The sequence below is a fragment of the Struthio camelus genome, chromosome 1 (genome assembly GCF_040807025.1).
Source record: "Struthio camelus isolate bStrCam1 chromosome 1, bStrCam1.hap1, whole genome shotgun sequence".
NCBI lineage: Eukaryota > Metazoa > Chordata > Aves > Struthioniformes > Struthionidae > Struthio > Struthio camelus.
Window position 1 is genome coordinate 140520965 of NC_090942.1, and position 26213 is coordinate 140547177.

The 26213-nt window shown below is 38.6% G+C and overlaps 1 protein-coding gene across 7 annotated transcripts in view; it reads right to left on the bottom strand.

Annotated features, from left to right (window-relative positions):
* Positions 1 to 28: 28 nt before the first annotated feature.
* EGFL6 (EGF like domain multiple 6) overlaps positions 29 to 26213 on the bottom strand; it is a 57904-nt gene continuing 31719 nt past the window's right edge. For 5 of the 7 annotated variants that reach the window (XM_068919844.1, XM_068919881.1, XM_068919857.1 and 2 more), the window contains 4 exons: positions 19193 to 19273; positions 17109 to 17195; positions 15447 to 15712; positions 13663 to 14336 (listed from right to left, as the gene is read on the bottom strand). In XM_068919844.1, the coding sequence (XP_068775945.1) occupies positions 14241 to 14336; positions 15447 to 15712; positions 17109 to 17195; positions 19193 to 19273 (530 nt within the window). In that variant the 3' untranslated portion in view covers positions 13663 to 14240. Of the gene's footprint in view, positions 1733 to 12315; positions 12403 to 13662; positions 14337 to 15446; positions 15713 to 17108; positions 17196 to 19192; positions 19274 to 26213 lie in introns of those variants that run through there. The other 2 variants (XR_011136384.1, XM_068919865.1) reach the window with 2 other exon arrangements.

Sequence of the window (26213 nt, forward strand, 5' to 3'; positions counted from 1 at the left end):
ATGCGTAATTTTAAAATTTAACCTCCGTGTCGGTGTGTTCCTTCTCAAGCAAACGCAGCTAGTGCAAGCCGGTATGACACGTAAATGAGTATCCTGTGTGAAGCTAACAGGGGCAAAACCATTGTAAACCTTCCCATTTTTCAGCGCTGTGCTGCATTACTTTTAAGCATAAACAACTAGCTGGTTGAATGATGAATTGAGCTGTCGGTATGCACAGGGTTAAAGCTAAATATTATAAAGCACGCGTCACAGGGTAACAGCTTTTGGATATAATGACAGGTGCTGAACTTATTCAGCAGTCAACATCTAAAAGTTGATGCATTTTAGTCAAAGCTAATACGTTTGTTATTGACTTTTTATTGCTGTGCTTTCCCCTGTCACATATATTTTACATTGGACATTCAAAATGCTTGCCTAAAAGATTAATACACCTAGTCCGTTCTACAGCAAATGCAGAGGTGTACGGAGGAGTTTATCCCCAATTACAGTGGAAAAGCCGGGTCATTTCTTAAGACGTTTTTGTGTTTGTTTACTAATGAGGCCTTTGGAGCCCTCTGCTGACAATGAGGGCTCCTACCTGAAATCAACTTGCCAAATGCATTTTTCAACTTGAGTACCATATAAGGCAGACACACCTCTTCCCCTTCCCCCCTTTTTTACATAATAAACATCACCAGCACTAATCACAAAAGGGGAAAAAACCCTAGCATTATTGTATATGCTATTAAAAATGGTATAAGAATAAGCAAATTATTAAATCATTGTAATGAGCCAGTGAATCAGTGTTCTTTATTGCCTACTATTACAATGTGTTAAGCTGTCAGGGTCTGTGGAGTCTGAAGTGATGCAGTGATGCAGTGGTTGATTTGTACATTGATAACTGAGGAATCTTAAATGATTGCTAATTTCATGTAATAATTAACTCACCTCACAATTTATGTGTGTCAAGCTAACAAATTCATTAGTGATTGAACACACGCTGCAATGGTTAGTGTTGTTCCACATGGCTACATATTGCAGGCAAACAGAGACCACAGTTGAGATCTGGCTTCCTCCGTGCCTCCTCTCTCTGGCCCGTACAGCAACAAAGTGCGGGACAAGGCTTATCCCCGAGAGTCCATAGTATAACCAGATGAGAGGAGGCAAAGAACTTGGGACAGAGGAGGTGACTTTCCCGACCCCTCTCAGCAAACCGCTGACAGACCAGGAACACAGTCCAAGCCTTCCAAGTCCAAATACAGCACGTCATCCAATGGGCTATCTTACATGTATTTATGTTTTTCTGCAGCATGCGTATATCATTAGCTTAGCAGCAGCTGTCATTGCAGTATCCGAGACTTTCAGTTTAGTCTCAGTTTGAGGATCCCAAGAGAAGGCTCTCCGATGCTAGTTTTCTTTAACCTTTTTCTGTCTGCTAAGATTGCGAGTGTGGTATGTAGAGAACTCTTTACACCCTCCGCTTGAAAGTGCATTGCCCATGACAAAGACAGAGAGCTCCCTTGGCAGAGAGAAGCACAGGAAGGAGCACGACTCGCTGCCTCTCGCCATTACCCCTCTTTGAGCAGGGCTCAGAACACAGGACGTCCCTCTCGGGGCAGGTTCGGAGGACTGATTCCCGCTTGAAGGACTGCATAGGCTTCTCCTTTAAATCATCTTTGTGTTAATGAATAACGAGTCATTGTTCCAGGTTCCCATTTATAAAACAGGGACAATAATGCTTTCTCAATTACTCCTGAAGTAAAACAGAATAAAAATATGATAAACATGATATACATTCTAAATTCATACCTATGTTTATATGTGTGTAATGATATATACGTACATCTTTGTACATTTTTTCAGGATCAAATCAGTGCTACCATAACATCTACAAGTTCCGAGTTCATGAGACTTTAGTATTGGCTGTGGTATGTGTCTACTACTCTAAAAACATAGACTGCTATTCAAAAAATGATATATTCTGCCAGCTGCAAAAGATATTTACAGAACTAGCTGGAAAAAAGTTGGTCAAACAATATTCATCATAAGATTCAGGCACAGAATCAGTTTCAAATAAGCTTTACTAAAAAGAGATTTCTTCCAGAACAACAGTTCTTTTTAAAGAAAAAAAGATCAAAACAAAATAGATGGGTGATATTTATGCTATGAAATTAATTTTTACATTTTTATTTCATTTTTAAAATTATGTCTTATCAGGGACTAACAATGCCTGCTGTTTTATCATAAAATGTTGCTCCTTTATCATATAATCCCACACTGATATGACACACCATTTTGTGACATACTGTAATAGTTTAACATTTCTGAGTTTAAATCAGCTGTGGTTTAGCATCGTCTGCCTGCTATCTACAGAAAGACTGTATTAGCATAAGAACGCATGTGAATGCGTGTGGCATGCCATCAGGCAGAAAACATCCTGCAAAATTGCCACAATTATTACTTGATTTATTTATTAATGTATATGTATATCTATGAAGGAGATCACAGATCAAGCCCTGGCTGTGTGATCTGAACTTTCTAAAACCCTGCGCACAGGTAATAGTAGCATCTGTTTCTTATGGAATGGAATCAAGGAAACTGCCTTGAAAACCTAAAAAGGAAATGGTTGGTCACTTGCTAGAAATACTCCTAGATAGGGAGGGAAGGTCAATTTCTGCTCTCAGTAATATCAGTATAAAAGTGTCAGCAGTGAAATCAGATGAGTAATAGGTTTACACAAATATGGCTGAGAACAGAATTTGTCTCCATGTCTTCAGCAGAAAGCTTGAATGCCAAAGTTGTGATGAATGATTAAAAAATACCCTTTCTTCCTGACTGAAAATCAAAGACTACTAAGTAAAGTTACAAATACCATTATTGAAAATACTATTCGTCCTATAAAGAACCATAATCCTATTTAATTTATATTTCATGCAGCCTTTTTAAATACATTTGTATAGCACTGAATTGGCCATGGGATAGTTTCATACTAAATCTCCCTGGAACTATGACTGTTTGCAAAAATGAAACAAGAGGTGGCAACAATTCAGACACGCTATATTAACATGGCTGAATAAAACAGATTTTTTCAGAATTACAGCCATTTTCTAGCACAGGCTCTGAAATGTGATTTTTAATATTGTGTTTCCTGCCTAAGAAGAATTATATCATCCTTGAAAAATCTCGAAAGCCAAGAACAGTACTGACTGATGAAGCAGAAGGGCCCCCAAACTTCTTAGTGTTAGAGGAAGGATGTTGCTGGAATAACGGAGGAAAAAGTGACAAGCAGAGACAGGTACTGCAAAAAGCAGACTTTGGAGAAGTTGAAGGTGTGGGAGGCTAATAAGAAGATATTTTCCAGTGATTTTGAAGACTTCTTTCCAACTGAATTCCTCTGGGAGCATGTAGCCCTGATCGGCCAATAAGTTCATGCCTCAGTCTGTCAATGGCAGGAGATTTAACTTATTTGCAATTTTTTCTGACCTCACATCCAACAGACATTACCCAGATGAGGCATCTGTCTTTTGACAGGGGAATGTAAGCCAAAAGAAGACTTTTAACTTTGCATGCAGTTTGAGTGGAAGTATGCAAGTATATATGTCCTAGCATAAGGCCCTCAAATCATTTCCATCTTGTGTAGGAAGGCAGCTGGGATAGCAGGAAAAGCAGAAGTACACAACATATTCAAAATGATTTGTTTATTTAATAATTTAATAGATTGATTGACTTACTAAATCTTGTAGTAAGAGGATACATTAATATGATTAGGGAGCAGTAAGACCATGCACAAGAAAATATCCCTCATCATATACCTGCTTTCCTATTTCTCCTTTATTCCAATGAATGATCATTATCCTGGGTTACCTTTCCTGCTCTAAGATTGCCTAATGTCAGATTTCTCCAATGTTTTGTTATGTAGCAATCAGTTGGTTTCAGTGGGAGGATATCATAACAAAATTTGTGCCATGGGCTATTATAAGTACTTGTTTGCCTTGTCTTAGTTGAGGGTAAGCCTTCACTATTCACCAGCTATTATGGCAATCCTGGTTACAGTATTGGTGGTTGAAAACGGTGTCTAAACAATGATGAGAAATTTCACCTAAGAAGAAGTAAGCGTGACTGAAATTTTGCACGCGATGTTATGGTAGGTTGGATCATGCGGATTATTTCATTGTTCTTATTGTGATTGCACAAAGACGAGCAAAAAGGTATTAGCAAAATTGTGCATCCTTGTTCCTGAGACATCCTAACTGTACAAAAACAGAATAGCTGAGGACAGCTGTGGAAGATAGGTTGTGCAGTATGTCTTACTTCTGCTCCATTTTTGAACTGCTTAACGAATACTTTGGTATGGGAACACTTCAGTTAAAGCCTTAATTAGTCCTCAGAACTGGTATACAATGTATGGGCTGTGATTTCTCAGTGGACATACACAACAGCTCCCCTATTATAAAAGATTCCTTAGCTGCTTAAAGATGAAGGTGAAGGTTGGCTGATTATCTCTCTGTCCTTCTGAACCGTCACATGAAAATTACACATACAAGGAATATATAAGGAATACTGTACAGTTTAACAAAAGACATACGGACTTCCTGCATTACTAACATCAGTAAGGACTTCACCAAGCAAGCTCTAGGAATCTGTTATCACATCTTTTTGTCCCAGTGAAAGCAAAGTAAATAACAGGTATCAAGGATATTTTCAGTTGAAGAGAGCTCTTTCTTCCCTACATATAAAGCCCTCAGACATGTTCTTTTACCTGTGAACAGCATCCTAAGCAATACGTTAGCTACATGCTTTTTATCATGCCTAGTATAACTTCTAGTGGTTAACATTACAGGAACAGTATTTTGACTTTGGATTGTCACTTAAGTCATAACCCTATTAAAAATTAACTGTGCAAGCATCCTGAAGAACACAATTTAATTTCAGTAATGGTGAAGAGTAGAGCTCTGCTTTATCTTCTCTCCAGCGGGGAAGTCGGCTTATGAACCTTTTGTCCTCAGGCCTCTACCCCACCTCCTGTTCTCTGTGATGCAGTAGTTTGCTACCCCCTTCATATTGTTTGTTTCTACATTGGATCATTTCAGCAATGCAGCTTTTCAGTATGGCCTGGCAAGCGGTTGTATAGGTACAACAGTGAGGGCATGGATGTGCAAGGCTGGGAAAGAAATGAACAGCCAGCCAGGAGATGAAGAAGTGGAAAGGAAGAGAACTCAGACCGTCTTACGGCCTAAGAAAACCATTTGTTTATTTACATCTTTGTGAAGACTCTCGATGCGTTAAACAACTTCCTACCTTATTTGCAAATATTTCATACTTAATATGATTTATGCACTACAAAATTAAGTGTGCTCATTACCCTGTTTACAGGAACCATATGCCCTCTTTCGTATTATACTAACCCTAATAAGCTGCTTTCGCTCATATATCCAGTCTCCTAACATGCTTGTATATGCTTTAGGCTATGTCTAGGTTAAGTAGTGTGGTGCAGCAGGACTGCATCTGCACTGTGAAACAACTGGTACTAAGGACACAACTTCCACGTGGTATGTTCTCCTGGCGATTTGGACTTCAGACAAGCTCTAGTTTGGCATAGTGGACAAATGCTTATCAGCCGTTAAGAGTGCTAGGTGTACTCCTGAAGCACATTTTCCAGTTTAGTTGCATGAAAAAATCCAATTCCCATGCTCCAAAACAATTCCTTAACGTAAACCACGGCACAGTAAGTTGAGACAAGTGAGAGCGTCTTCAAAAGCGCATTCCTGCTCCAAACTAAAATATTAAGGTAAATGCTGTTGTAGAAATGAATAAAATTCACGTCTAGCACTTTGGAATCCCTGACTGGATTCTGTTTGTACAATTTCTTTAATGACAAAAGGCTCAATATACACAGCAAATCCTTAATATAGCAAACAATTACAGTTACACTGTGCTGTTATGCTAGTGAGCAAAGGAACCCCCTTTTTCCTCTTGGCAGATCCATGCAACAAAATCTGGAATCCATCCTAGCCCCTGGATAGCTATCCCTTATATGTTAATGACAAGTACAGATAGTTTGAAAACAGAGTTTCTGTGAGAGCATGGGAATTTGCAGTATTAAGGCAGTGCCTAATCCTGAGAAGTGTGCAATTTTCAAGAGAATTTGCAAAATTCATGAAGAACATCTTCATCAAAAACATCTTCTGCTTACATTTTATTTTCTTTAACATGATCTCTGTATCGCAGGGTGAAAAAAACATTTTTGACTTAGAAAACCGAAAGGTTTTAATTACGCAACAGCTCAGTTTGCCCCTCTTTTTAATTATTACTAAGCCACTGAGGGAAGCAAATATTGAACAAAGCATGAATGGCTTTAGATAGCTGAGATAATAATCCAGAAAAAAAGCAGAGAGGCATGACATTTGTATGCGTGCAGATAAAACAGCCGTAGAGGAGAGGTATCATTCAGGAACAGACTGAGAAGGAATCCGAACCAAGCCCTGGGATGAGGCCTCTGGAGCAGCCGTTTGGGCCAGAGAGCTGGGCAGAGGAACAATTTAACCTTTTTCTGGTTGCTTCCTTTTTTCATTTGAAAGACTGCTTTGTAGCTGAAGCAAACAAAAGCCTCCCCCCCCCCACCCCCCGCATAGCTGCCTCAAAAATAGGGATTGCTTTTGTTGCTTTGTTACTACAAGGTATGCTTTTGCCACATCAGGTTCAGGCACTGCAATGCGGCGGATTGGAGCTAAAGCTTCATGTGTGGGAGTTTGTTTTGTAAACACAGTGAGGATGCATGTAATGAAAATATTGACATTACCAAGGTGATAATGCTTCTTTGGTTTCCTGTATTCTCCAGTTTTATAGTTTCTAAGGACATGCTGCAACAGCCATCTTCTCTGCCAGCCTTTTGAGACTAGCTTGTGGGAATGGGTTGGAGAAAATAATATTATACAGACGGCTATTTTGCATGGAGCACTGCTTTGTTTGGACATCTGTTTTGAGGTAAGAGCCTGATTTTGTGTGTGTTTAGACGTGTGTACAGGCCATCCGTTCTCATTATTTTTTCTGCTGACGAACGGGCCTGCTTCAGATTCCTCTTCTGGCTTTGCAACACCTCGCCTTTTCGTAGTGATCCCTACTTTAATGATTGAGTTTCTGTGTAAACTTGATTGTCAGTGCCACATGCATGTGAAATCACAGCCCTCTGCTTTGTAGAACACTGGTGCAAGCCGTCGGGCTCCAGAAAAATATTTCAGCCTTGTTGTCGTAAATGTAACAGTGCAGCTCGTTTGCGCTGTGTTGAGAGAGGCAACTATATAATGAAAGAAAATGGTATGTTGCTTAGATTTAATCCAGAAATGTGTGGTTCTGAATACCCTTTTTTAACCTGTACACATACTATCCCCTCCCTCTGGAATTGCAGCATCTGTTATATTGAATCATATGCATACATAGTCCCCAAATCTTGCCTGGGAGACTACAGCTGGCTATCATATTAACAGAGCAAAGTATTTGACAAAATGCATCATGATGGTTCAAAAGTGATTTACAGTCATAGATCTTTTTTTTTTTTTTTTTTTTTTTTAAGGGGGAAGGAGCATGCTTTCTAAGCAGCCTTGTCCATTGTGATAGTAATCTTTACCAGATAGCCCCATCCTGCAAGACAGAGATTGTTCTGTAGGATCAGTTTCTGAAGTCACATAAGCTGTAGAGCTTCCCTTCTCACAGAGCACTTGCAATCCGCTTGTCTTAACAGTCACTTTAAATGTAGTATTTTCCACAGGCTTTTCTGATTTTTCCTCTCTCAGTTCTTCATCCTAGAGGAGCACAATGTGGCTACCTGTATTTTTCCTGTTTGTTAACTGCCCATCAGATGTAAGATGGGCAGCAGAATTGTTGTTAATAATGTGATACAAGCATCTTGAGAGAGGCACTTAGATCTAGCAAATTATGAAAGAAATAAAAAGAGGCCCACAGAAAGAGAGGTGCACACTATGGCATTTGTTTCATTGTTTATGGCCTTAGTTCTTTCTAAAGGGGTTTCTGATTCAGTACACTTCAACTTGAAGGATTTATTTTGTCAAAAAAGGTATTAAATTCATATTGTTTTTACAATTCCCAGAAGAAACAAAATCTATCTATGATCCAGATGTATAATTCAGTTCATAAAAAGGCACATTACTTTCCTGCCAGCAAGTTAGGAAAAAATGACATAATGCAAGCACTTGCGAGTGAATCATTATAATGAGATGAAACGGAGGTCAAATTGTATGAAACAATCATCTCTGCCTTCGTCCTTAATGGTAACTGGAGCAGAATCCTACACAAACTTCATAGTGATATACTGTGGGAATCCAACGTTTGGGCGATACTATCATACTCTGAAAGATGTCATTTTGTGAGAGTACCTCCCACCACGTAGACAGCATTTGAGGCATGTTCATTTGCACAAAGAAGTCTTGGATGATTCTTTTCAGGAATCATTTATATATTTTTAGGATCTGATCCAGTTTCGAGAGGTAGGTAGATCACACCCTGAATTTCCTTAGGCTAACTTTGAACTGCTGTTTTTTTGTGATCAGATAAAACTTTTGTAATCAGGTGGTACATGAGCTTGACAGGTAACACTACTCACCTGCCCTAATTATGGCTGTTCATGCTATTCATTCCCATGTGCATCGACTACCGTGGATTAAACGCACTCCAGCTTATCTGACATGGAGTGGGGCACTCATACAACTGCCACCTACTTCCTAGTCCTTTACAGTGAGGGGTAATACCTTCATGTATTTGTGCACCACAAAGCCAAAACCTCTCTCCTATTTCACATCTTGACGTGCTGGAGGTAGCTGGCTGCTGAATTCTTTGATCTGGCAGCCAGCTGTGTTGGGTCACGTTCTGGGTCATGTTACCAAGCCCCATAAGTGACACATTCAGTGTCACACTTCAGTGCAGTGCCATGGCCTCTCCCTCATGGTGTGACTTAGCTGGAAGGTGTGAGGGCAACAGGCTGATTCCGGTGTAGATTGTGCTCGAAGTTACCCTCAGGTTATTCCTTCCCTTACAGCAAAGAACAAAGAACTATCTGACCCAGGTGTGAACTCACTTAACTAACACTTTCCCTGTGGCAATCATGAGTGAGTTTCATATTTCATTAGCCTGAGCGCACGTGCAGTGAATTCTGGTTTTAGTCTTGCTGAGACTGGTTGCTAACAAAGAAATGTATTTCTTGATTGGCATTTTCACTACAACGTGAAAAGAAGGAGCGTATCTTCAGCTGATGATTAGCAGGAGATCAAAAAGCCATCAAAAGAAAGAGGATTAAATGAAAATAATTATAAGGATCATTATAAAGTATAGGCGTATAAACAATGGGTCCATATCAGAGTCCCAGATCCAAGACTAAAAGCTTTATCAAAATTTGGTTCCTGAGTGTAATGTCACAGATGAGATCAATTTCTCTGATTAACCTTCTTATTGACACTACAGGTCCCTAAATTAGACTTTCAAAAAGTTTCGCAGATGTCTAGTGACACATTTCCTACCTCTCACACCTTACACAGACCCTGAAGCAAAGGCCTGTCATTCCATCCTGCTTAAGGAGCACTGTAACCAGCCTGTTGTGCCTTAGGAAGAACACTGCAGCATGAATATATGAAAATCTCTAATTACCACTTCAGAAACTATTATATGGGTAGAGGTGGTATTAGACTCATGCAGTGGTATTAGACTTATTACTCGGAGCAGAAGCCCTGGCTGTTCCTTCCCACGTCTGGTCCTGCACCTGGACACCATCTACAGTGTGCCTGTTAGAGTCTGACTCACATCGCACACGCAAGGCAGCACAGAACCTAAGAACATGTAGGAGAAGGCTGCACTGAAGTGTATGTTCATCTCCTGACTTGTGGCTGTGCCAGCGCCAGGTTGGGATGCCTTCCCTGGACTGCATTACTATTCTGGTACTACATTCTGAATTTAGGTTTCCTAGCGCCTTTCTGTGAATTTATTTGTCACACATTATGGGACAACTAACTTCTCCTTTATAGCTTCAGAAACAGATGTTATTTTAGCTGTCACAGGAAGATCAGCTAACTCTGGGTAGTCATCTCTTCTGTGCGATTCTACAAACAATGAAAATCGAGGATATGTTAGATGAGCTGCCTCCTATTTGAGGACCAATCAATAGAAGGCAATCCTGAGGTCTTTGTGGATTTCCTGGAATGCTGAAAGGAGCTGAACCTACAGAATGAGAATGATGCACACAAAACGAACTGGGGAGGATTAATGAGAGTTATTTACCATGTGTATCCTGGCTCTTCCAGGGCAGGAGTACCAATACATGGTGAGGGTATCATACTGCCAGGAAGACCTGAAATTTAATTACCAGCAGGATGTGTGCAGAAATTCTGCCAGAGAAAGTGTACTGTTAGCGAGCTGTCTGAGTAACTTGCCCAGCGCTGCAGAGTACTTTCTTGAGAGAACCTCTACCAGCATGAAGATGGATGGGTATCTCTTTCTGTCTGTCCTTTTCTGCTATTATGTCCACAACTAACCAGTCTGGTGTTGGTTAGTCAAATATCAATTTGTTGTGTGGTTCTTAAAACTTGTTCATCCAGGGGTTATTCACATATACAGGGCTCCTGAAAGAGTAACTGGACATTAAAGAAGACGGTTCCCAAATTGCAGTGACCATTGATAAGCACATTAACTGAAGGAACGAGCAAGTTAAGTCAACTGCAAAGTGGTCCTGCTGTTAGCACTGTAGGACACGGTGGACAGCAATATCAGTATGGGGAACATAGGAAAGATGCACGTGAACTCAGTATGGAGATGGGACATTTATATGGTTCATATGCTTTTTGCCTTTTTCTGTGCCAGGGAGCATTTCAAAGGTAGTTGCAGTTATTCTCAGATCATTTTCTTTAGAGGTAACAGCTAATTTAGAGCCCCTGACTACACAGATGTAATGATGATTATTTATTCCTATTCCAATACTTTGCAGTCACCCACGGTGTATTTTCCATCCCATTTTCTTGTCCAGTAACTCAGTATCACAAGATCCTTTGCAGTCAACATTATGTTTGACTACCTTGCATAATTTTGATTCAGCTGTAAAATTTGTTACCTTGGTTGGGTAATTATCCAAGCAGCCCCTTGCCTCTATGTAAAGTTACTATTTATTTTACTATTGAGGCAGTTTCAAAGAAGACAATGGAAATTAGGACTGCCATGTTAATGAGTAATTCACTATAAAGGCATGTTTGTTTTTCTTGGGTATTTTGTTACTCCAGGATCTGCTCTAGCTCTGAATGTTACTTGTTTTAGAATAAGAATACTGCTTGAGAGGACAGCTTTTTAAATTTAGAAGTATATTGTCCCTGATCACTTTATGGTATAAATTTCTCACATGCGTTTATCATTATTTTCTATCATTTTATCATGTCTGTGACTTCTGCCTTTTATACTATAAAATAACTGTAAATTGACTTTTTTTTTCAGATGAGAAGCTAGCCTCTGATGTGATACCCAAACATACCATGTATTAAATTCTCAAATACAGTAAGGAAACTAATAAACTACAGTGAGTCAAAACACTATAGTTTACTGTAAAACTGCTATCAGCCTGAAATCAAGGGCCAGATTTTGCCTGCCAACTTTAACCACTTAAGTCATATTTACTGCCTTTCACCCCAAAGGTGTGCAGCTCAGCAGACAGATTTGGGATATCAAAGTTAAGCACAGATGTTCTGCACACAGCCAGCAGAAAGCAATAGAGTAGGGCAGTCAGCTCTGAAAGAAGAGCTGCCAGCGAGCTGCCAGCTTTGCTGTTGTCTGTATAGAGAACCTATACTAGCAAATTAAATGTGCCTCCTAACACCTCCTCTATTTATGCTACTAAAAATGGGGTTGCTGCATGCAAACTGCCTCCGAGGAGCTGTTCCTGGAACAGTCTGACTCCTATATCAATATAAATCAATAATATTCTATTTTACTTTCATTTTTAAATGGATTAATAAAACACTTTATACGTGGGATTAAAGTTAGCATAAATCTGAGGATTTAACAGGATGACTATTCAAATGATTTCTAAAACCTGTGCAAGGAGAATATTCTTCTCAGGGCTCTATCTGAAATAGAAATTAGTATAATGAATTACGTAAATGTTAAGAAATTGAGAGAACAAGGATTTTAAGATAGAGTATCAGGTTATTTCCTGAAAAAGGGAAACCAAATCAGAAAACCAAACTTCTAAAACATACACTTATGCTTTACTGCATCACTCAGGACTAAATATTCCTCAAATAAAAAATTCACAACCAGTGTTCTGTCAATGGTTTAATAACGTTCACTTACTGAAAAGCTGGGGTTGTGCTTTGGCGAGGGATGGTTCCGAGAGACTCTATGAATTGTATTAACGTAATTTCATCTGTTGAAATGCAACTGAAAGGCAGGTATGTCAGAGGCAGTAACTGTCAAAAATAGAAGTTCTTTCCATCAAAAATCTTTTTGTCATGATGAGCTTTTATGTAACAGTATACATATGACCAAATAACTTGTCACCAACTCTTTCTTGTTGCTTACCTCTTAATGAATATAGTCATAGATTTCAGTAAATGCAGGTTTTTACCTGTATCCTAAAAACTTCATAGCATGTTAGGAAGTAATAATGGTGAAGTAATTACTGAGTGGTACTCAATCACTGAAAGCACTTCTCCATTATTTTCATCTTTATGATACTTAAGAATTGCAGTGGAGAATCCTTACTTAATGTATAAAAATAACATTTAATAGTAGGAAAATGTTTTAAGATCCTTTCAATTGGATTCAAGTGCAAAAATATTGCGTTTTAACAAGAAATGTCTCAAACATCCTTGACTTTCTTCATAGGTGTAACTCAAGGTCTTGGGACTTTTGGAGTTATTTGCTTTTTGTTAAAAAGCTTGCGTTTGTACAGGCTAAATTCTGCAGGGTTCTTCACTGTTGCTCTCCAAGAGTTTATTCAGTTGTTTCAGGTGTTGCCTTTTTCATACAACAAATGAAATAAAGGGCATCACTAGAAATATATGATAAGCAGTCAACCCAGAAGGGGACATACAGAACTAACCAAGAGGATTACCTGTGCACTCACTTATAACTGAACATTGCCTGATTCAGAGCTTCTCCATGGACATCTCTATCCACTTGGGATTTGGACTGTTAAGTACATTCATTAAGAGACCACAGGAAAGGAGAAGGTGGTCTTTTGCCCCATGGCATAGTCATTGAATTCTGTTCAGAAAAGGTGGCACCTGGATTCTAGGCCCTCCTCAAATGCATATGTGTTGTACCTGCGCGTTTGTACATATGTGTGTGCACGTGTGTTTGTGCTCACGCGTGTGGGCGGAGGGGCAAGGTGTCAGCTCCTACTTTCTGTGAGAACGTTCTGCTCACCTCCTGGTACCTGCAGATGGTGGATATTCACCATCACTTTTCTTGAAGTCTGAAGGGACATGAAGGGACTCGCAGCAAAGATTATTTTTTTCAATTGCATAAGAAAGAGCCTGATTGTGTGGCCAATAAGCTATGCTCTACCCTGGAAAATGAAAACTGTTGGTTCACACCTCTGTGAAGTAAAAAGGGCCTGCATAAATGCTTATAAAAATATACAGGGATCATTTCTAAACAGTGATTTGTGTGATTCAAAGACATGGATAACAAATAGATATTTTACATACTTTATTAACAATGAAAATACACCTAAAAGACATTCCACTTAGAACTTGCTTACCTCCACAGAGGAGGAAGAAAACCTCCTCTCTTTCCTCTTACTTGTTGAATAGATTTAATATCTACACACTAAGTAGGAAGTTAAAGTTACATCACCTGACATGGTAACAACGTCTTAAATACTGCTTTAAATTTTTGTGAAGTAGAAGAAATGAAATAGAAGACTTAAAAATAGTCTTGAGAAGAACTTCAAGGAATAAAAGCTTACCGACTGTAGAAAGGCTAGGAAAGTATTTTAATACTTTATAAACCCTGATCTTGAATGAAAAAATACAGTAGTGCTACACTCAAAACATGTATTAGAATAATTCATATAAAAAGATATACCAATAAGGATATTCTGCATCTTGCACATGTCAGTTTTTCTGTTTGCATTGCTGCATTAAGTTCAAGGCACAGTTTTTGGTTTTGTTTTTCGTTTTTGTTTTTTATCTAGAGAACGATAAAAAATGCACGACTAGTAAGGCAAATATTAAAATAGGATTGAAAACAACATACTGAAATCTCGATTATCAGGTCTCTTCGGGGCAAAGACCAGAAGCTAGTATAACATTATCCACTCCAATTTCTCCAGTTTTGCCCTTCCCACGTTCTGATTCAAAGGTGATCTGCCATAAGAAAAGAGGCGTATTATAAGTGAAAATGTAGTTTATCCAACCATTTAGCAACTCTTAATGTTAATTAGGTATAATGTTACATCTGAGGAATGTTTTATCACAATGCAGGAAAGAATTAATGACTTAAATCCTTGCAGTTTTTATAATTTCCTTGTAATACTTGAACTAGACTGATAATCCTCTACACAGATTTACTATACCAAATGGATTCCTTTAATAGGCTTACTCACTGTCATTGTGCAAAGAAAATGTAAACTGAGTGAAATCTAATCACATAGCTATATCACAAAACGTGATGTTTGTGCACTCCTTTCCTTGGAGACATTGCAGCTGTCCATTTTCCGTCTATTTTGAGGCTCAGTTTTTGGATCCTATATATACTTTACATTCATTTTTATGAATAGGGGACTTTTAGGTTATACTCTGATTCTTGATTATGTAAAAGCTCTTTTACATCATTTTAGCAGAGCAAAGAACCTTAAAAAGGGCTTGCATTTCGTTTATATTCACAGTAGAACCCTTTACTCAGCAGTAAAAACATATATTCATATAATGAAAACCGGGTCCTAGAATTTCAAGGAGAAACTTGCTGATTGAGCCCTGACTGAGGCAGTTTTCAGATATACATGAGTTCACACTGTTCTCTGTTGGTTAGCATTTTGTTCTCCATCTAGGTTGATTGCCCATCCTTGATTATAAATGATGTGCCTTTTTCACTAATGGTCTAGTTTTGTGTGATTTGAGAGTGCTCTGTTGCATGAAACAGGTATCATTTTCATTCTTCTAGGCACAGATTTATGCCTTTTGTTGTATGAGACATTAAGCAGAGATTTTGACTGATTGCATTAATTTACAACCTGATGCAGTTTTTACAAAATGACAGGTTTACTGGCATCAGTGTCCTGGCCAACTAGGGTAAATCAGTTCTGAAATTTCAACTAGATAACTTTTCTGCCTCCTAAAGACTGTTCCCATTTCTCATTCCAGATGAAGCTTCCAATTGCTAGTAGTACTTCCACAGTCTGTGGAACACTTAAGTATAAGGAAATTAAGCTGTTGTGTTGCTTATGGTAATTGGCTTATAAATTGTCTTATACTTACACTGTTGGTTGTTTCAGCCCCCTGAAATATTTCTATTTTGCCAGTTCTCCACCTTTCATCTTTTCCTTTGCTTTGTTCCCAGACAGGAGCAGTTTTTTTGCTGGCCATGAACACCCGAAGCTTTCCCACTCTCTCACCAGCAAGCCGGTAACTGAAAATCAAGCAGTAGCTGCTCTTTGGTTTGAGGTCAGTAAGGAGAAGTTTTAGACGGCCCATATCCTTCTGGTGCCCAACAAAGGCTGGAACTGCCATGTAGTAACCATCACCTTGTAACAAAAAAAAAAAGAAAAGGCACCTTTAATGGACTTAGAATACCATTTTGCTAAGAAAACAAGGGGAAGCTCTGTTACTTGCATAATTTAGAATCAGACTAGAGAAAAGCAGCAGGGAGTATACTTCACTAGGAATGAGCTTGCACTGTTGAAAGTCAGATCAGTCTACAAAGGAGATGAGTTCACATTTCATTAGCAATTACAGTCATACTTCCTAGTTTTCTGTATCTTTCAAAGGCAAAATCATTTCAGTTTTTCAAATGCGACAGCCTGAAATGTGCTGCTGTGCCTCTGTGGTCAGACTATTCTGAGTACTTGAGCTAGCTCAATAGTGTTAGCTCAAGTCAAGCTCCGCTGTCCTCTACAGCGATGACAAGCTCATAAAGCAGCTGATAGTTTATTCCCCAAATCCTGCAGGTCCAATGAGATGAGAAAGACGCAAAGAAGAGCAAAAGGATAAAACATCTGGGCCCATACATGAAGTCAGAGTCAGCAAATCTAAGTTTGGGGGAACAGGATAAGGCCTGGGTAAAGTCTTCCTGGAAGTGACAGGATAAGAGGATAAGACAAGGATAAGACCCTTGTCTTGGGGGAAAGGCAATAAACAGCAAGAGAGGAAGGATTAGTGAAGAAAGACTGGGATGAAAAAGACTGTGAGGGAAGAGGGAGACAATATGTACGTAAGAATTGGAGCAAGTGGTCTGCAGGATCCACTGGTCCCTACTGCAGCATCTTCCGCAACATTTCCTGTGTCACAATGGAAGATACATCCTTTGAAGCAAATTTCTTCAGCCACACCTTTTTAAAAATGCCAGCACAGTAATCACATACTGCACTCATGGAGCATTTTGTTAGGTTTTGTCAGGCCTGCCGTTGCAGCAGCGAGGTATTGGTTGCTCTTGAATAGTGCCCTCCCTTGGCTCATTCTAAGTAATGACTTAACTATTTTAACTTACAGAGTTTGACATTTCTGATCAGTTATCACAGTGCTATGTCTAAGCCATGTGAATGACAACTACATTGCTACATCCATCTAGAGATGGTAGATGTGTTGTTAAAATGTCCTACTAGTCTCTGAGAGGCTTAACTCCAATAAGGTTTCTGTTGTTTTATATCTTGCAATTCTTACAAGTTATATTCTAATCATTTTTCTCATCTTTTGATTCATTTGTACTGAAATACATTGCTGAGTAGCAGTTGCCGCGGATATTTCAAAGAAACAATCTCCACCCCCATCCTTCTCTTCCTCTTCCTATAATTATTTCTTTTCTAAAGATAACCCACTGATAGAAAACCTAATTGCTGTTTCCATTCTCCCCTCTCTCCCCCTCTCCTTGGAGACGGTGAGCCATCAAATTAAACCGTAGCCAGAGGACAAATATTTAAATACCACTATCTCGATCAGCAGGATTCCAGTCAAAGTCGTCATCAGTATCTTGTTTCCAGTGGCAGACCCCCCGACTGAAGCTGCAATCAACTGCAAAAAAAATTGACAATGGAAACACATAGATAAGAGCAGCATTATATAAGTATTGATAAAAATGATTTGGTTTTTATTCATCTAGTTATGAAGGTGTAGGTCATTCTGAAATTATCCAGAATCTGAGTTCACATAGTGTTGACTTAGATTAAACTGTAAAAAAGCAAAACATTAGAACTGATGAAGTAATTAGTTCCTTAACTCAGTAAAATCTATTGTGCCTTTTACTGCCAATCTTTCACCTGCATAGGATTTTATATTTCGTTTTGTATACTGAATGCCTGCTGATTGTCAGGTATAGTTTGAGGTGTTAGTTTTGGAACTCTAACATCATAATTGGTTTGGGATCTGCCAAGTTTAGAGGCTTCCTCTCTCCATGTGTTATACTGCTGTACCTGTAACCAGCTGAAGTGCTCAAGCTCCACTTCTTTCCATTTAAAGGGAGAGGCAGGCCTCCCACGAGAGGAATCCTTTACCTCAGCACTCAGTACTCATATAACTTGAAACTGGGAATAACCCCAATCCGTTGACCTTTAGATAAAGGATTATCTTTTATTTTAGATAAAAAACTTATCATCCATGGCGCACCTCAACCTTTGTTACTCTGCAGATCAAAAGCAGTATATATTAAGGAGAAATGATCACTGTGGAACGCGACCACAATGGTCAGATTAAGAATAACGTATCAGCAATCTGCACTTCCTTAGAAAGACACAATCATCTTGTTCTTTTAATATATTTTATCAGGAGACACAGAAGTGCAGTACATGGCATTTAGATAGCATTACTGTACAGTTTGTTTCCAAGACTACAGTACTCACACTTACTGTTAGCCAGCATGTTTGCCTCTTTTGATTTTTTAAGATTTGGAAGTATTTAAGGATCATTTTTTGGTGAATCCACCTTGTCCCAAGAAGAACCCCAGCTACAGTTCATCCCAACATTTCAGCCACTGCTCGATAGCTGGTAACTCCACAGGAGAATGCTGCTGCTCTGTAAATGAATTAGCTCAATGCAATCTCTTGTTTCCACCTCTTGAACTCGACTTTTTCAACGGCTCTCATAATCAGGACCATGTAGTCAGCTTCGTGATTGCCTCCTACAGCATATTTTTAGCTTCCTGCTCAGTTCACCTCCCTCAGAAAGGCTGCACAACTTAAAATCAAGTTGTTGCATCACGAAACAACTCTACCACTATGAGAGAGGGTGACAGCGCCCTTTGATCTGCTTTTATGTTCTGCTTTGACCAGAGCTACTCTACAATCCATTGTAGTTCCCAGCAGCTAGCAAAGTTTTCTGTTTGAAAACGTGTGAAATAGTATCCTAGGGCATGGCAGAAATTTAAGTTTTGTGCATAAATTGGCTAGTCTTGAGCCTCATATGGTCGTCCTCTGACTGATTTTACAGTTTTTTAACGTGACAAAGAGCAGAAAATATCATCTTACTCTGATATCCACAGGACATACTGCTGAAATGTGGAATATCATGAATTCATAGGAATTTAATCAATGTTTGAGATTTAGAGTAAATATTTATTTAGTCTTATTCGGAGGAAACTTCTACTGACTTCTGACAGATGACCCGGAGAAAAGCCAAGAGAAAGTAAGGGAAGGATGTTTGGATATGGTTGTGTATATGCAACACTCTTCTAACATGCTTTCATTTTAGAGGTGACCAAAATGACTTTGTTTTTCACGACTCTGAAATAAACCAAGTGAAATTTAATTGCAAGTCAAGTTTCCTGGTGGGGGATCTTTCTGTACATGGCTTAAAAACAGCTAAGAGGTATTTTAAAAAGGACATAAAATTCGATTCACACATTCATTGGAACTGCCAGAATGATTTGGGCCAGCCACTGTGTCCAAAATGCTAAGAAAACTTTTGTTTTATATTAAAGACTTTAAAACTTATTCTGAAGCTCAGCTAATAAAAGTTGCCATGAAAACACACAATACACAGGAAAATAAATACTGTAGAGAATAAAAATAATCTACCTTCTCGCTCTAGTGTTGATACTGGAACTTTCCTCTGGGCCAGAAGAGGACCAATGGCAGCTGCTTCTTTAACCTTGGGAACTAGGGAAAATAACTAGTCAAGTGCCAGATCATAACAGGAGCAGAAAATGGAACTTCATTCCCCTATACTAGTTGCCATCATTATTTAAATAACACAATGTATGTGTTCTCCACTACCAAACTCACATCTCTAACTTCAGTTAGATCCTAACTCTAAACTTTAACATTCTGTTAAAATTGCTGATTTCCACATCAGTGTGTATTTTAAGCTGCAGGCAATGGAGTTGTAAGATCCACAAGGTCAGAAAGCTTTGAATGTGATCTTTCTTTGGCATGGTGATCTGCTTTCTTGCTACAAAATTTTAACTCGTGATTGAAGCATAGGAAGTCTGTGAGACAGCAAGGACAACAACACAATGGCTTGGCAGCAGTTTGTGAACAGCCGCCACAAAAATTGGATAATGTCACAGACTGTGTAAAAGCCATAAACTTTGGGGGATCAGAGGCCCTTCAGTACAGAGGTCTGTGTTCACATCAGTGGTATCTGTGATGCTGTAACAGAAGCTCTAGGAAACGTCTTTTTCTGAAGAAGTCAGAAGTCTCCTAGAGCACACGTTCTTCTGCAAACCTGGGTAGCTCTGCTGTCTGTTGGAATGGAGAGGTGCAGTGATTGCCCTGCCTCTTCCTTGCCCTCTTTGCAACAGCACAGCCTGATGTCTTCAGAGTCTGAGCTGGTGAAAAGCCCTGAATAAGTTCTTGTGTAAAAACAGTTTGACTTGTTTTATGCCAAACTGGAAGAGGTGGTACAGCAGCATAGTCCATGTTAGCTGCGTTCTCTAAGATACTGGCTAATACGAAGTAGTTACTCAAGAAGTGCTATTTTTTCAGTAGCAGCCTGAGACCAAGGCAAAACTTCTTCTGTCTGATGAGCTACAAAGGTATAGGCATCTTGCAAACTCACATATTCAGCTGACTGTTAGCCTGGGACCTGGGTATTTTTAAAGTTCTGTGAATAAGCTCCTTCTTTTGCACTAATCTACAAGTTAAACAAGAGATGACAAAACCAATAGGAAGTCTTCAGGACTGCATCCGGAAAAGCTTGGACTACTTTGTAATATAAAGTAAAAAAAAAAAAAAAACCCAAACCCAGCAACGAGAAGCTCAGCAGAACAGCTCTGTGGAGCAGTGTTTTACGGCACGCTCTTCAGAAACAGTGCAAAAGCACAGGCACTCCCTGTGGTGCTAAATGAGCTTACTGAAAACACTGAAGGATTTTCCTTTATGTGCACTCAGTTTCACCTCTCTGCTTTGTCAACTACTGTATATAGAATGACTTATAATGCATTTTGTACTTATGGAAATGACACTTTGTCTGACAAATATGGCTTGGTTTATAGCTTGAAAGTAATTTTCTATTTGTCTGCAGTAATGCATGTGCTATCCTTAAAGCTCTAATCTCCTGTTTTCCTGTTAGTGAGACTGTATTTCTCATAAATCATCTGCAGCATCACAGTGACCTCTTGCTGAGGCAGCCATAGTGGAAGAACGCATATATAGCACAGTATAAGCAGCCATATATTAAGGGAACTAGCAATAGGGGATGTGGTTTATTTTTCTTTTTGTTTCTTGTTACGGCTGTTTGATTTTCCAGTCCCCTGGAAAATGCACATACCTGTTTTTTAGCTAGCTGTAAAACCTGCCTAGGCAGTCTAGGTAGTCTCAATGTAAAAATAACACACAAAATCTGTGAAAAGTAACTCACTGTTAGTAATTCTAACACATATCTAAAGTGTCTAAAACTGCTGCATGGGGGAACTCTCACAAAAATGGTACTTATTGCCTACCTGACCCCACTCTCTGATGGTCAAAGCTCCTAAGAAACGCAGAAAACTAGAGTATGTGCTGTTTATATTTTGGAGAGTTTTCCCTAAAAAGCATTCTGGCAGTCAAAAATCAAGCAGAATATAAAAGGGTAGTAAAATGAAGACTAGCCTCCTATATATACAAAGCTGTCTCTCGAGAGCTGCATGCATAGTATATCACTATGTCAAACTGAAAGGAATACGCTCCATCTCTGCCGCCACATCCTTTTCTGAAAGAATCACATTTGCCAACTGTCTGAGTTCTTTTATGAGCCTTTTATCTATAGCTGTGAACTACTGGAGCATTAGTTGCTCACGCATTGGTCTAATTATCAGAAAAGATTAAGATTAACAGCAATGATCCTGATTAACTGAGAGAATTCTCTTGCTCAGAATTAACAGCCTAGAATCCATAAGGGAAACTACTGACCTTTAATATTGCCAAATAAACCAGGAAAGCAAAGCCTCCTTATCATTCGTGGCGCTAACAAATGAAGGGGTTCTGTAATTAACGTGGCTGGCTAGATTATATTCCTGCAATGTTTTAATCACAACATCAGTTGTGATTAAAAGTTGTGATTAATCAGTTCCATAAACTGATACAGAAAGTAGAGAGTATGAAATTTAATTGCAGTTGGCAATTTACCCTCACAAAAAAAAACTGTTAGAGCAACTCTGCTTCAGTGCTGAAAATCAAGCACTGAAAAGTTAGAAAATGATGGAAGTCAGGTTGCACAACATCCACTCACTTCTAGCTTGAGTGTACGATAGGTAGAGTCATTGCTTACACAATCAAGCACTTGGGTGCATCCGTCCTTCTCTTCTTCAGTATACAGAATGGACAATTCTCACGAGTTAGCAGCTTTTCAGTGTTTTGTTTTATTCTCATTATTTTGTATATATGTGCTTGCGCTCTCTACTGTGCACAAGTAAAATCCCGTGCTGAAGGCAAAAAATTGTACAGCCTACATCACGGACCTTCATGTTTTACAAATATTAATGCATTCATTCTCATGAGACTCTCTGGAGATCCAGGAGGTATTTTGTCCACTACATGTGGATAACCAGAATATAACATCTGGGATTTGACATTTCAATGTCTATTGCATTTTATACCACAGCATAGCTCCTCTTGAGTTAAGCTATAGTTGTGGGTGTTTTATCACTTCTGGAAATTAGATGTTAGGATCTAATGTCAGGCAGGAAACGAGGAACACGCAAAACTCAGACACTAAAAGACAATCTTTTTTCCCTCCCCACAGCCCCTGCCTCGTTTTCTATGCATCTGCAACTTCTGCAATCAATAGGACAGAGTCCTACTTATTAAACAGCCCCTTGCACTGCAGGGCAGGTCCATCCTTCACAGTAAGTAAGGCAGGAATCCCGTGGAAAATAGAATATGCTCGTGTAATTAAAGACTGTATTATAAGGTACATTAATATAAGAAGATAAACTAAGTTTTCAAGTTAACCTTAATTCTGACATTCCTTAAATACTGGGGGCTTCACTTTGCTATCTTAATAGTGGTGTGTTTTTTAAAAAAACTGAGTGGTAAGGTTGTCATGAAGGTCCTGTATTTTGATACTTGGCCTATCTTAATAATTTCATTCTCCATATACTATTTTCTTTCTTTTTCCTTACAGTATTTCTCCACTGCTCTCTTTGTATTTCTTACACAGCCAAACTATTCTCATAAAATTGTGCATCAACTTTAGGATACTAATTAGGATCTCTGAAAAGTGTGACCTATTTATTATCATAATTAACCCCTCTTCCTGGAAAAGACAGATGCAATGGGAATACTCAGGTGGATTATATAAAGGAACTTACGTGGTTTTGTAAAGAAATCACTGATGAATAAACAGCAGCAGAGGAGGAAATAACATTTTGAACAGACTTTCAGAGATTAAATGGCTTAAATGCATGTAGATGGGTACTCAAAGATGTTGATTCCCTTCAGCTAAAGATTTGTATTTGTTGATTGATAAGCATAGTCAGGTCTTCCTGTGGTATCTTGGCTAAGTTTCTCCAAAGCATTTATGTTGTTTCGAAATTAAGAGTCGCTTTCAAATGTGCCATTTTTTTTTGGATTTTAAAGGCTTTTTAGTCATCTGATTCCCTGAAAAGTGGACCTCTAGGCATTTAGTAGATGTCAAAGAGTACATTTGCAATTACGAAGTTAAGTTCCATCTGTTCATGACCGTCCCCGTGCCTGATGCATGGTAACTGTTCCTACATTTTTGTTTACTGCAAACTGTTAACAGGTTCATTCCAGCCAGCAAGAGACAGAGTTTAAGACAACCTTTTCTAATTTGCATTCAGACTGAAGAGGGGTGTTATTGCGTTTAAACCACAGACGTAGAAATAGCTGGCTGAAGACCTGTAACAAACAATCCCGGGCAGAAATTTCTTAAAATACCACAATTGTTTCAGAAGCAAATGCTGAACTAACTTTCACTGAATGAAAATGAAACGAAATGAAAAAGTTACTCTTCACCTGTAAGAGCTATGTCCCACGATAGTTAAAGTGTTATTTTTTATTTCTTTTGACTGATTCTTTTCAGTAACATCTGGAGTGCTGCTTGACACATTAGGCAGATATCCTCCTTTATAAACACACACACACACATATACATACATACATACATACATATATATTATATATGTATATTTATATATATCTCCACACACACATATATAACTATGAATCTGAACAGAATACCACTTTGAATCAAAATTTGTCTACAACATACGCTGCTGTTATTTTTTTCATTGTAACTACAAATGGACTTGTGCCTCTGTCTGTATATTTTGTATAGTGAGGAAATCCTTGTATAGAATACAAGCTGGGATTTAACCTGCACCAAAAATATAAGCAAAAAATGATCAAAAATATACATTCAAAGAGGATCAAAAGTTCGACCTATAACACCTATGGTTATTTTAGAATCAGGAGCTGTTCAGTCCTGCTTCCACTAAAATAAACTGGAGTCTTGCTCCTGAAGTAGAAGTAAGAATCAAAAGAATAAATAAGACTGCAGCCCATCGAGATATTTGAGTATGTGCTTATCTAGCCCCCCAAAATGCTTGAAGCATACCTAAGAATGTCGCTGCCTCGAGTACAATTCAGGAATGTCATACCACAGTTTTTTAATAATAAGAATCTGAAATATATATTTTTTAGGTATTTATATAATAACAATTTCATGGTTATAAGGCTATAAACAGAAGATTTTTTTTTTCAAAAACATTATGTATTGGCTTTACTTCTTTCACTGAAGCCTCATTAGTAAGATTCTCTCTAACTCAAGCAGGAGCAGAGCTGAGTCAATGCTCGGTGCTTGCCACGATCTCTGCTTTCTTGTCCAGTCCAAATATATTCATTCTACAAAATCACTGCGTTCAATGAGAAGGAGCAGAGCTCACTTCACCTCTTTATGACAACTGAGAAATGGTCAGATTAGTGCAATGTGCAGCAAATTCAGGCTGCAACAGAGGATTTTCCCCTCAGAATTATACAAGTATGAGTTGTGATTTTACGATCAAAGAACAAGAGCATGAATGTGCACCGAACATACCAGGCATAGAATTCATTTAACCAAATGGGGGACATCTGTATCTAAAGTCACCCTAGACATCCTAGCTTTTCCAATCAAGAGAAAATTTTGATTTGTCTCATTCTCAAGTATATATCTGAAACAGGTCAGATCAAATCACTAGAAGTGGCTATTTCTCTCTATTGACTGTAAAAGGAGCATAAGTGACTATCTCAGATGTCTGCACATTATCCAAATTTAGCATCTTACTCGCTTCTTAAAGGTTGCTGTTGTGTGGTGTCTCGTCCATGAAGCCCATAGTAGTACGTGGCTAATTTGGGACATTTGTAAGAGCATACTTTTCAGAAGATTTCTCCTGTGTTGACATATACAAATCCTTAAGCTACACATATCTATGTGGAAGAAAAAAAAGGTTGTGTAACTCCACCAGTTGTAAATTAAAGCTAATCATGTACTCCAAAGGATCATTCAATACCCTTAAAAATAAAAGTGATTTTAAAGCCCTAAGTTCAAGCAAATTAAAGTGCTTGAATTAAAGACTGGATTTTGTTACAATAACAAGGATGAAGTATGTCATATGGAAATTTAAAAGGAAATAGAGTTAATATAAGTAAATATAAACTGAAATAAAAATGGCACAATGCCTGAAGTCTTACACATAGTAGGGATCTAACCAGAAAGCCATAAATAATACAAAGCTTACATACTCAATAAAATTCCGTCTTGGGCTTTGTTACATAGTAGCAACCCTGTATAGGGTTAGAAGCACACTAATCTTCTGCCAGTATCCCTAGCAAAATAAAATCTCTCTGAAATATTCTGTAAATAGATCCCATACATTTTTTTAATAGAAAATTCCAGCCAACTGTGACTGGAACAAAGAAAGTATAGACAAAAATACAGATAAAACACAGTGTCTTAACATTTTCAAAAAAATAATAGTTACATTCACTGCTCTCAGGTGTGCAGGCAATTTTGTATAGATCTGTAATCATATATAGTCTCTGCCTACCTAGGCATGTGGTATTCAAACGTTGTGGTTTTGCTCAGAAAGTCCTTGAAAACGGATCTCCCCCAACATCAGGACAGAAATGGTTTGGTACATTATTTTGACCTGGATTTCCCTACAGACAAACCATTCTCCCTGTGTACCCTCACTCTAACTGAGATGTTGGAGATGAATCCATTCCAAATAGTGTGGCAGAGAGTATTTCAACAGGAAGAGTATGCAACAATTGCATCAGGTCACATAACCCAATACAAGGGAGACTGTATCCCATATATCATCAAGCACAGAGAGCAGAGCCCTCTGTCCTTTTAACCAAAAAAATGGTGACCACATCGAGAGCGTGCTGTTTCTGGCACTTTCCAACCAGGTTAGAGAAGAAGCCTGTTTAGATGTCTGAGCTAGTTTCCTCAGTCCATCAAGACATGCATCACAGAAAGGCAGAAAGGGCTAGGACAACTGACTTGAATGATTTTTTTTTTTTTTTTCCCAACAGGCTGCCTTGCCTAAAGTTAAGCAAGTAGAAAAACTCACAGTCCTTTATGGCACTGAATTTTGGGGAAGAAAAAATCTTT